A 12,355-nucleotide genomic window follows, 5' to 3' on the forward strand; every position below is an offset into this window, starting at 1 on the left:
CATGGTTGTCACACTGTTAGCAAGGGCTAAAGATTTATACTCTTTTTCCTTGCTCCTGAGTCAAATCTGGCCGTTCCTTGCACAGCAGGAATTTAAACCTCAGCTCCCACGTCTCCATGGCCATATGTGTGTAATGACCACACACTCCCCCGAGCTGCTGCCTCCTCCCTAATGCTGAATTCTCTTCAGGATGGGGAATCCTAAGCCTGGGTTGGTGCAGGGTGTGGGGTCAGGGGTGCAGGGGGAGCTGGGGACATAACACAGGAGCGATGCATCCACGCAGCCATCCTTCCAGCAGTGATGCCCCTCCAGCTGCATCCCAGTTTTGCTGTCTAATCCCTGCTGGTACCAGTTCTATTGTGAGTTAGAGCATCATCCCCATACTGGGTGATCACTGCGGGTGGGAGGAGTGAGCATTGAGACATGCCAGCCTTGAACCTGGGCACACCGACCTGCAGCAGCATCCAGCATCATCCAGCATCGTGTGTGCATCGTCTGGTTTAACCCGAAACCCACCTCAGCCCCCGGGAGCCCCGAACCCCACATCAGCATCTCTGCTTAGGACATACCCAAACCGTGCCCAGGGCACAGACAGCCCCTGGCTCCCTGCATCTGCCTGGGGCTGAGCCACCCCAGCAGGCGACAAGTGGCACCCAGGGCCCCGTTGTGCTGCCGGTAGGTGGCAGAGCCCTTCTGCAGAGCACCCAGCACGCAGCCCCTCTGGCCTTGGCCAGCCTGCAGACGAAGGGGCACCGAGACGCCATTCCTTCTCCTTGAGACGAAACAATAAACGCCCTAAACCGCAGCCTTCTGCAAGTGCCAAGAGTCTGCATCCCCAGCAGAGCTGTGCTACCGGCTGGGGCAGCCTGTGGTCCAAGACCCCCTTCGGGATGCTCAGCACAGCATCCTGCATCACTACCCCTCATCCCTGATACACCGCCTTAGCTTTTCCCATTTACATTCCTCTGCCGACACCTCCTCTCCCTGCGTCTCTAATAATATCACCCCAGATTAATTGGCACTAATACAAATGTACACAGCTCCATAAAAAGATGTCACCTCACTCACAATGGGGGAAACGGCTGCTCACGCATTATCTCTGCTCTGCAGGCGTGTAATTCACTCCTCGGGAAAACACGCTATTTATTCTGTTACCCTATAACAATCTCTCTGCAAACACAACGGGATCGGGAGGGGGGGAACACCCAGCCATGCTGCTGTCACCAGCACCGTGCTGGTTGTCCCCATGCAGGAGCACCCATGGGTCCCACACACAGCAGGGTGCGATGCTCATGGTGATGGGGCAGGGAGATGTGGGACTTGGGGACATCCCCATGTTAGAGATGTGACTCTTGGCCCTTTGTTGGTTGATGCAACTGCGAATTCTCTGGCCTGGGGGGATCTAAGAGGCTTTGGGATGGTGCCAGAAAGCTAATTAAAAGGGTGATGGTAAGGAATGTGCAAGGGGAAGGACTGCAACCTGTTTCCTCCCTGCAGTGGGGCTCCTATCCCCGGGGCAGGGCTGCACACGGGTGTTGAACACACATCAGCTCCATGGAGGCTTTCTGGGCTTCTTACAGCAGGGGTGAGATGCATCCCCCACGGAAGGTGTGACAACAACCAGGGTCTGTCCCCTCAGCCCCCCAAGGAATGCTGTCACTGCTTCTTCTAGCACAAAGACCCAGGAAAAGCCACCATACCCTTGCTTTGTTTGGGAGAGAGGGATTTTGGGTGCCCTATTTGTGTCTGCTCACACCCACACCTCCCATGTCCATGCAGTTAATGGTGGTGTGTTTAATTCATATGCCCAGTGCATAAGGTGGGTGCTGTGAGCAGTGCCAAGCAGGCGATGCCATGGATGTGTCATAGGAACTGTCTGTGATGCTACACTGGCCTCCAACCCCGAAACACCTGCATCCACACTGGGGAGGAGGGATGGAGACCTCCCAGAAGCAGCAGAGCCTTGGCTCCCATCACCCAGGCCCTGATGGAGTCAGCACCCATCACGGTTGATGCAAAGCAGAAGCTGCTCAAGCCTCCTTAGGCTGGACCCTGCAAAGTCGTCGCTGGCGGATGTTTGATTTCATCCCACAGATGAGTTGTGGTGGGAAGAGAAAGGCTTTGGAAGCAGAGCTGCCTGCCCTGGGGTGTGATGGTCTCCAGGAAGGCAGTGATTCGGGGCCAAAAGAGATGGAAAACGTCAGCAGGATCATTTCAGGGGGTGACTGGTCAAGCAGGGGGAGATCAAAGCCTCATCCTCAGCAGCATCTTCCTCCCTGGATGGTTTGGGGCTTTTTTTTTCCCCTGGAACCCTTCTTAATTCCTAACTTAATTTCATTTGACATCCTCATTGCCGGCTTGACCTCTTTACTGGCATGATGTTCTGCTTAAAACTCATTATCCCACCATTGAAACAGGAAGTTAATTAAAAAACCTTTAAACAAAAGAGCAGAAAAAGAGAGGAGAAGGGGGAAAAAAAAGCACACCCCATGTCCAGTGATAGATGGAGAGGGGACATGGCCAAGATGCTTTGCCATGTCATGTCCCCACAGTCACCTGCTCTCCCACTGATCCAGAAACTGCATTAATAATTGGTACCATAAGCTGTCACTGCTGGCAAACCCCCCACCCCGAGCTGAGATCAGCCATGGCCAAGGGCCAGGATTGGCAGAAATGATCATTTTTCACAGAGGAATATCCCCATCACGGGCCCATTTAGCCCCAATATTGCCACCTGGCTGCATGCTCATGATGAGGACTGGCTCACACGGTTGCAATGATGCCAAGGGGGACCCCAGCACCCCAACACTGGCCCCAGTGTGTTCCCACATCCCAGGAAGGTGTCACAGTGACCCTGGAAGCTGCAAATGGGACTTCTTGGACCACTCATCTATAAATGAGTGGGATTTTAAGCTGGGTTTGTGATTCCAAAGAGAGAGACTTTCATAAGAGGGTCTGGGAGGCCCCACAGGAGGCTTTCAGGACATCCAAGGGGAGGATTAGGAGCTCAGTGCCAGGCACTGAGGTCCCAGAAGGGGGGGGATTGATGGATTCATGGCAATTTAGGATCTTCAAGAGGGGATGTGTGAGCTAATTTGGACCCTAAAGGATGGGATGGGGACACAAAAGGAAAGATCGGGATCCCAAAGGAGGGGTTTAAGGACCCTGAATGGGAGTTGGGGTCCCAAAGCAGTGGGTTGGGGACCCCAAAGGGGGCTACGGTCCCAAAGGAGTGAGTTGGGGACCCCAAAAGAGGGTTGGAGACCTCAAAAGATGAGTTTGGAACATGCAGAAGGGCTTGGGGAGACCAAGGCAGGGTTGGGGACCCCAAAAGGGGAGTTTGGAACAGTCAGAGGGGCTTGAGGACCCCAAAGGAGGGTTGGGGACCCCAACAGGGGGGGCAGGACCCCAAAGGGCCAGGGTCCCAAGGCAGGGGGCTGGGGGCCTCACGGGAGCCGTAGGGAGCCCCAAGTGGTGCTTGGGACCCCCGGGAGCCGTCGGGGACCCTCAGGAGAGGAAGGGGGGGGGGGGGGGGGGGAATTCTGTCTCCCATCCCCTCCATTGATCAGACCCCCCGTGGGATCCCCGCCCTTGGCCCCGCCCCTCTCGGCGGCGGCCGCCTGGTACGTCACCCGGTGGGCGTGGCCAGCGGGGGGGCCCTCAGCCTATAGGCGGCCTCGGCGGGGGCTGGCCCCGCCCCCGAGGAACGTTCCGCGGGTTTAATCCTCCGCGGCGCCCCATTGAGAAAATCCCGCGGCGGCGGCGGCGGCTCCGTCGAGCACGGCCACGGCCTCGCCTCCGGCCCCGGCCTCGGCCTCGGCCCCGGCCTCGGCCCCGGCCTCGGCCCGGCAGGGACGGACGGAGGGCAGGCGGGCGGGCATGCGAGCAGCCGGCAGCCCGCCCGCCGCCACCCACCTGCCCCGCCGCAAGCCGCAGCCCCCGGCTCGCCCCTCGCCGAGCGATGTCCAGGAGGAAACAGAGCAACCCCCGGCAGATCAAACGTGAGTGTCCGTTACCGGTGCCTCCGGGTCCGCTGCTCTCCGTGGTGCGCCCCGTACTGCGTGTGTTTGCCCCGGCACCCCCGGGTTGCCTTCACCCCATCGCCGGTGCCCCGTCCCGCTACCGGCCGCCCACTTTTGTCCCGTCCCCGCCGCCGCGGTGACTCCGGTACCGGCTCCCGATGGGGCCCCGATAAGGCTGTAAAATATTCCGTTCTGCAAGTCCCGTCCTGATAACATCGCTCTGTCGGGACGGCCTGAAATTGTGATCTTATCTCCTGCGCCTGCCTCCCATCCAGCGCTGTGAGCCGGGGCGAGGGGCTCCCCAGACACCCCTCCTCAGCCCTGTCAGCAGCTCCTCGCCGTGGGCACGACACCCTCGCCCTGCCAGGGGCTCCCCTTTCCGCACGGGGACCCCACATTCACCATTGTCTCGCTGGCCTCGACCTTTTGCCCTGACCGGTGACCCCACTTCTCACCCCATCCCAGGTGGGGACAGGACTGCAACACCTCAAGCTGACGCCAGGAGGGCCACCGAGGTGTCCCACTGGACCTCGGCCACCACCCAGGTCCCTCCTTCCCTATGTGCTGTGTCTATAGAGCCCTGCACCCCACGATCCAGCCCGAGGGCTGGGGTCTGGTTTCGATCCATCAGGAACGTGCCACCTGCACCGAGAAATGCTGTTAAAGTACTGGAAGTTTGTCGGTGACAGGCTTCACTTGTCTTTCCTCCCTTCTTCTCTTGGTGTGTGTGTGTTTTTTCTTCTTTCCCCCTCGAGTCGATGGAAGCTGGTGATAAGAGCGAGATGGGAGGATAGGGAAGGCTGGCCACCATGTGATAATCTAGCTTTATCTTTCTCTTGAAATAATTGCAAGGCTGAGTTGCACCTACCTGTTTCCCTGCCTGGGGTGATTGCTCTGGTGATAAAGCTCAGCTAGACTTTTACCCGGGTAGAGTTAAAAATAGTCCCAGCTCGCTGCCTCCTGTATGGGTTCTTTTCTTTCCTGGTGATAGTTTTCTCCCTCAGCTTTATCCAACTTCCGCGGTTTAATTTCGGCAAACAGCCCGGCTGCCCTGCGATCCCTCCCTGGGCAATGCCAGCCCATTAAACCGGGAGCATTGAGACCTAAGTGAGCGGGGAGCGTTGCAGCCGCTGATGGAGGTGATAGCTGCATGTGTGCTGGGGACCTGCTGATGGTGGGATGTCCATAAGGTCCCGGCACCCACTGGTGTGAACCACTGTGGGGGGAAAATGTGTCTGGATGAGGCTGCGGCAGCTTGGCCGGGCGAAGGCAGCTCGTATCTCCTTCCTCTGCTGCTTTTCTGCAGAGATGTGAAGAAATGATAAAGTGGGAGGCTGATCTCAGGCCGCCGGCGATGGCCAAAAGTGATTAAAAGCTGAAAGCTTGGAACCCTTCCTGTATGTGTCAACATGAAAACAGTCATTAGAGCCGGCGAGCGTGGCGAGAGCGCCTTGCCGCTGCCTCCGACGGCTCTCCCTGCCGAGGGAAGGTATGCATGAATCAGGGCTCCGGTAACCAGACTCCTCTCATGTACAGACCGGACCTGTTTCCACAAAGTCTATCCTCCTTATCATCTCGGCTGGAGCATTAAAAACCTCCTCCAGATCGGTATCTGCTGATTTTATTTTCCTGGGTGACGCTATGCTCTCACTTTGGCTCCATCTCTTCTGGGGTTTGGGTTCTGTGTTGGGGTGTTTTTCTTCAAGCTCGATGCGATGCGCAGATAGGCTCGCAGGGGAGATCGCCGGGAGAGCGGGTGATTGCCAACAGCGATAAGTCAAAGATCAGACACCGGACTATATTTAACCAGCTGCTTTAACCTTCTTCTTCGTCTTGGCTCTTTGGGTCGCAGCGATGCGGTGCTGGAGGGGGACGATGCTACTGGTGATGTGGGATCCCTCTGAGCCCCTTCAGAGCACCCACTCTGCCCATGGCACACAGTGATGAGGCTTTGAAAGCTGATTGCATCTATGTGGTGTCTTCCAATAGCGGAGAGCACTTGTAAAACACACAGAGCATTTATCTCTCCCATTTTGCAGGGTACCTGCCCAGCAAGGACAGTTGCTTTTCACCCCCTTGCTCCATTCGTGGCTCTAAACCCCAGCACCACCCCCTGCAGCAGCTGCTGCTTTATAGGGTTTGGTGGTTGAGGTTTCTTTTTTTCCTCTTTATTTTCTTTGCTGTCTTTTGTTCTGCTGGTAGATAGATGTGAGCGGCTGATAGAGAGCAGGAGCTGATCTCCAACCCAGATAGCCTGTTATATTTATTAACTTCAAACATGGGAGCGCGGGCACCGGGCTGATGAGCGAGGCTGCTGGCAGCTGCCTGTGCGTGCATTTGCAGCGCCGGGTCTTCGATGGGGGAAGCTGATAAGCAGGAGATTGATCTCGTCTTGCTGATGTGCCTCTCCCTCTGTTGTTGTTCTAATATATATACACTATTCTTTTTTGTTTCCCCTTCCGAAATTAGCTGGAAGTGAATGATTTTTGTAGTAGTTGCAGAGGCCTCTTTGTGGCTTTTTTCTCTTCTTTTCTCTTTTTTTTCCCCTTTTCTCTTTCTATTCTACTCTCAGCTGCAGTAGATCTTGAGCTCCCGATAAGCACCCAGGCCCGATCTCCATCCTGATAGAGATTGCCAGGCATGATAAGGACCACTTATCTCTCCCCACCAGACCGAAGCAGGATTCACTACAACAACAAACACAGCAAAGAGGGGCAAAAGGGCTCCAACAATTTGTTCCATTGCAAATGTGATTAATGCAGGCACTTTAATTATCTGATGGGGGGCAGCTGCATATGTGTTTTTATTTCTCAAGGTGTTTCAGGCTCTTTTTCTCCCCATGTGCCCTGTGAAACAAGCTGGGCTGAGCAGCCAAGCTCTCCCCAGTGCCTGTTATCAGCTGCAGATGTTGCATTAGTTTGATGAGAGCTTTGACTTTCTTTTTTGATCGTTATCTCCCATTCTGCTCTGCGGAGCAAACACAAGGGCTGGGGCGGGTGACAAAAACACCATATTCTCGCATGTGGATTTTCTTTAATTGCTATTAGATGGTGTGAGATAACAACAGCGATCTGCACTGTTCAACCCCACGGCCTCTCAAAGGGGTGGTTTGGGTTGGGGTTCGTTGTTTCCCTTCCTCTTTGGCTGCTCTCTGCTCCCGTGTGGGCTCTGCAGTGATGCTGGGCAGGGGGTCACGGTCCTGGACAGGAGCTTGGTGCTGGTCAGGCCGTGGGAGCGTCCTTGGGAGCCTGGAAAACTGCATTTCTGGTACAGATGTCGGTAGCCAGCACAGAGTCTATTTTAAGCAGCGGCGTGGTGAGCCGGTGGCGTGGGATGCTCCTGGCACGCCTCCTGCTCTTCTCCCACTGCCTTTTCTCACTGAGCTGCTCCTCTCCATTCAGTCCCTGCGGGTGACTAACTGCCTCCACTTGCTTGTTCTTTCCCCCTGCCTCCCATCACTTTGATGCTGCTCTGCTTTTCCATCACTACCAGTCTCTGTGCCTCTGTTTCCCCATTCAGGGATGCTCTGGGATGCTGGGGTGCCTGGGGAGGTGTGTTACCCTGGGGAGGGGAGGGTTGGTGTCTGCTCCAAGGCAGGGCCTCCCAGAACCGGTATGTTCTGCACCTCCTCAGGGGCTGTCTCGGCATCAGAGCCCCCCCATACCCTGCTCTAAGCACCCCAAGGGTGGCATCCCTGTGTCCCATATGTCCGCTACACCCACGGGCGCTGCTTGCCAACCCCTCCCTGCTTGTGCAAGCCCCATCCTAAGGCATTTGCCAGCCTTTGTTCAGTGGCATCCTGAAGTGACAGCTCCTGGGTGCAGGCAGCAAAGCCCTGTGGCACATCTGCCCCCGCAGCAGCTCTGCCCATCCCAGCTCCTGCCTGCCTCTTGGGATGTGCCGTGGGTGACATCAGAGGCTCCTGGAGGTAAGGACCTGTTGTGATCCCTATGGGGGTGAGGGGGGATGACCCAGGATGTGCTGGTGATGCTGTGGTGCTGGTGGGACATCCACCCTGTGATGAGCTCTCCTGTCCATCACCAGCTGTTTCCCTTGGCAGCACCACAAGGAATCTGTGTTTTCACTTGTTGGAGATGATACTGGAAGAAGTTTCTCTCCACTTCTCTCCTATGGCCACTGGTCCAGGCTGAGCATCCCTGTGGGCCCTGTGCCTAGGAGAGGAGTTGGCACTGTGCTGGCTGATGGCACAGCTCGCCTCAGCCTTACCCTGCAGCAATAGAGCCATTTACAGGGCGCTTGGCTGCCATGGGACACATTGTGCCTTTCCCATATGGGTGCTTCCCTTGGTGGGGGGCACCCTGGCAGCTCATTCTGGACTCCTACTCAGGGTGTGTGCGCAGGGTGCCCCTTCCCACTCATACCCATCTCAGCATCAGGCCATGAGGATGCATGCAGGAGGCTCAGAGGGTGAGTGCCGGAGCCAGGCTGACCATGGCCAAGCAGAGGGCACTCAGCAGTATGGCACAACCTGTTCTGCCAAGTGCCCTGGTGCACATCCCTTCCCTGCTGGCAGCCCCATGTTGGGAAGGCAGCACTGGCAATGGAGGCTGTGGTGCTGTTTCCAGGGCTTGTGGGTGTTGGGGTTGGGGTGAGTTGTGTCTGCTGCCATCTCGCACCCCTAGAGGACACCCCCATGTCCCCTCCTGGGCTCCCCAAGCAGGCATGGAGCTGCAGTGATGCCCATGCTGCAGGGTCCATCACTGACATCCCATGCCAGAGCAGGAATGCCACCTCCAGCTGGGATTTACGGCTCTGGATCCAAGCTTGTGCAGTTGGGCAAGGTCTTGTTTTCCATTGTGAATCATGAGGCCACCTAGCAAGATGCAGGTTCCCCTTTTGCCAAGTTGTGAGTTGGCCAGCTTGGCACCCAGGGCTTGGGAAGAAAGCAGTCCCTTCCCCACAGGTGCTGCAGCAGATTGTGCAAGGAGATATAGTGCCATGGCACAGGTGATCCATGATTCCTAGAGAGGGGCAGCTCCATCCATCCCTGAGGACCCAGCAGAGCCACAATGGCAGCATCCCAAAGACAGCATGGCATTAACTTGCAGGGCAGACAAGTCCTCCTGTGTACAGAGCATCCCTGGGGCACCTGTGCTGTGTGATGCTCCTTGTGCTGGCCATGGGGTTGTGGTACCTGCATCCCTGGGAAGGTAACCAACAGTGCTGCCCAAACCTGGTGCAGCCTGGAGACAGAACCACTGTGCCCTGCATGGAGTTGGTGGATTTGGGATCAAACACACACATTCTGGGCAAAGCAAGAGGGTGTTTTCCATGCGTCCTCACTCACCTGGCGCAGACAACCCCTACATGATCTACCTTGGAGAACACTGAGTGACAACCTGAACAGACCATGGCGGTGCAGCCTGGTGAGAGGGATGTGAACAGCCCCAAGCATGGTCAAGGCAATGAGGGGCAATGCCAGGAGGGGGGAACCCCTTTGCTTTCAATATCTCTTCTTATTTAAGTATGAACAAGTGAGAACTCCCCTTCCAGCCCTGCGCTGTGCTCTGGATCCATGAGTCCTGTGGCTGCACAGGGCATGGATTTTCCTCTTCCTGAGAGGAGAAGAAATCAGCTTCCTTGTGCTGAAGAAGAGCAGGAGGCCAATATGTCCCTTTCTTACAGGGACACATCCCATGACTGTTTTTGCTGCCTGACTCGGGGCTTTCGGATGCTGCATCTTGGCCAAGCTGCTTATTTTATCAGGAAAGTTCAAGTGTTTCAGGGTAATACAGTTCCCTCTTCCGATGCCTGCCCGGCAAAGGCTCCACATTGTTCCTGCAGCAACATGTTTTTTTGGGAGGGATGAAATGCCGAAAGGAATGTAACCGCTGACCTTGGGCTGCAGTGGGGTTAAGGAGTGTGTGCCTATGAGTCACTCCAGATAAGAGCCTTCCACGGCTTTTTTGCTCCAAAATAATTCTTTATCTCCCCTTTCTCACAACAGCATATTTTCTTGACATCTCCCATTCCATAGCACGTGGAGGAAATGTGCTTCTCCAATTTGTTCATCTGATGAAATATAGATGCATTGTTTGCTCTTGTCCTTGGCAAGCCGGGGGTTGTGGCCCTGTGACTTGGGGAATGCTCAGCATGATTGGTGCACAGGGCTTTGGGAATGTGCCTTAGGGTCAGTACACAGGGTTTTGGGATGCTCCATAGAATCAGAGCATGAGGCTTTGGGGATGCTCAGTAGGTTTGGTACCCAGGATGTACCTGGAATGGGCAGGAGGATGCTGAAGCAGGAGAGCATCACGCTCTGTGTTACCAGCTCTGGGGAGGACAAGCTGCTTTCAGCTTCCCCTCCCTGCTCCAGCGGGAAGTTTGGCCGCTCACTCGCTTCTCCATCTCCCAGCTGAGGCCTCTCATGCTACTTCCAGCTCCTATGATAATGCGGAAAGTTGAACTGGCCCCATTACTGCGCTGCGATGGTTGCCTCGATAACGCCCCGATAATGGCAGCGATAGCGGCAGCTCGGTAGCCAATGGCTCTGCCGCTCCTCCCATTAACATTCCCCACCACGGACCGGCTCGGAGCTGCCTATCTGCTCTCCATTTCCACTCCTCCGCTAGATAAGAATGGAAATACTGACTTCATAGCTCACTGATTAAAGTGTCTGGATTTCTTGATAATACACAGATAAATTATGTTTTTCAAAAAGAAGGTAGGGAAGGGAGTGTGAGGGGAGGGAAAAGCCTCCAGTCCATTTTTATTACTTTTTTCTTTCCCCCTTTCCTTCTTTCTGGCCATATTCTGGGTTTTGGGGGCTTTTCTGCTCCCCAAAGCCCTCCCCAGCCTATGCATGGGGAGGGCATTTGCAGTGGGCAAAGAGTTTTTGGGAGCTACATGGACAGGGTGTATTGTGTGTGCAGTCACATCCATGTGCTGGGATGGAGATACTGTCCTCTAATGCCAGGGACCTGCTCCCATCACAGGGATGTTCAGCTTTACCAGCTATGGTGATGCCATGTGGCTTTGGGATGTGGTTAGGATCCTGTCACCAAGGACCAACAGAGGCCCAGGGATGCTTGGGAAGTGTCTGCCTTTCTACACCTGAGCCTCACTGGTTCTATAGGATGCTACCCACTCCAGTGGGATGTTTTAGGACCAGCTTCATCCCAGTTATAGGGATCAGGCTTAAAGACTGACTTTCCTCACTCATCCCTATTAAAACAAACGGGGCTTCCAGACTTTTTGGTTCCTTGCACTGGGAAAGGTATCAGCCACAAGGATCTAAGTTTGTTTCATCTAAATATAAAACTAAAGAGCAAACAGTCTAAAGTTCATTTTTTAATGTGCTGCCCCATTCCAGTTGGGCTGCTCTCTTTATTTTTTTTAGGGGAACTGTGATAAAAAGCAGAGATAAAGCCAGGGCTGTTTTGTGTAGGAGTCGGTATCTGCGTTATCTATCTCCCTTTTTCACTCTCCGAGCAGCTCTGTTGTTTTTTACTCTTATCTCGCTCCACCAAAATGCCAAGAACAGGAAAAAAAATATATAAAAAAAGAGACAGCACAGGCACGTTTGCATGGAGCAAACTCAGCATCCATGGGGCCGGGCAGGAACAGCCACCCTGCCTGGAGCTGGAGGAAGAGGAGGGTCAGGGGTGCTGGGTGAAGGTGCAGGTGATGTGCCATAGAGGATGCTTGTGCTGGTCCAGTGAAGGCTATGATGTGGGGGAGCCAGTAGCAGTAGGGTTGTATGGGACAATGATGTCCCAGTAGGTTTTGGTAGCCTTCATCTGCTGGTCTCATTGCCAGCAGCCAGCCCTGCTTCTTGCTTTCCTGGTGCTTTTCTGCTCGTGGAGCTCACCCAGCCCTGCTCATTGCTTCAGTGCTGGTTGGAGACCCCACTGTGGTCCAGGATGGCACTGGGAGCTGGCACTGGGCACCCCAGGATGCTCCAAGCAGCAGGGACACCCCAGCCAGAGCATCTTCAGTGATGGGTCTTGTGGCCTGTCCCCATCCCTCCATCCTCATCTGAGCCTGGTGCTATCATGTACTGAGAGAGCCTGAAATCAGTCCCCATTCCCCTCCCAGCAGCTTTTGGCAGTGGGATGTATCCGTAAGGACCTGAAGCCGCTTCCCATGGGAAGGGGGACGGCTCCAATGTGGCATCTCTGGGCTAATTTGTCACTAGATTAGCAAAGAGCTTGACCTCTGTCCTCACCATCACCTGGTATTGGTGGGCTCTGCAGGGCTGTGCTGCTGGGTCCCCATCCCTCCCCACTCCCAACCATTCCTGACTGCAGCAGCTTTATTCCAGGTGAGAGGAAAAGGACTGGAATTGAGGGGCTTTCACCCAGAAGACCTCC

At 55.1% G+C, this 12,355-nt stretch overlaps 1 protein-coding gene across 1 annotated transcript in view; it reads left to right on the top strand.

Annotated features, from left to right (window-relative positions):
* The first annotated feature begins 3,948 nt into the window (after positions 1-3,948).
* Positions 3,949-12,355, top strand: part of ZFPM1 (zinc finger protein, FOG family member 1) — a 33,194-nt gene continuing 24,787 nt past the window's right edge. Inside the window, exon 1 of the mRNA XM_034072861.1 lies at positions 3,949-4,001. Coding sequence (XP_033928752.1) covers positions 3,962-4,001 — 40 coding nt within the window. The 5' untranslated portion in view covers positions 3,949-3,961. The remainder of the gene's footprint in view (positions 4,002-12,355) is intronic.

Source organism: Melopsittacus undulatus, chromosome Z, assembly GCF_012275295.1.
Source record: "Melopsittacus undulatus isolate bMelUnd1 chromosome Z, bMelUnd1.mat.Z, whole genome shotgun sequence".
Taxonomy (NCBI): Eukaryota; Metazoa; Chordata; class Aves; order Psittaciformes; family Psittaculidae; genus Melopsittacus; species Melopsittacus undulatus.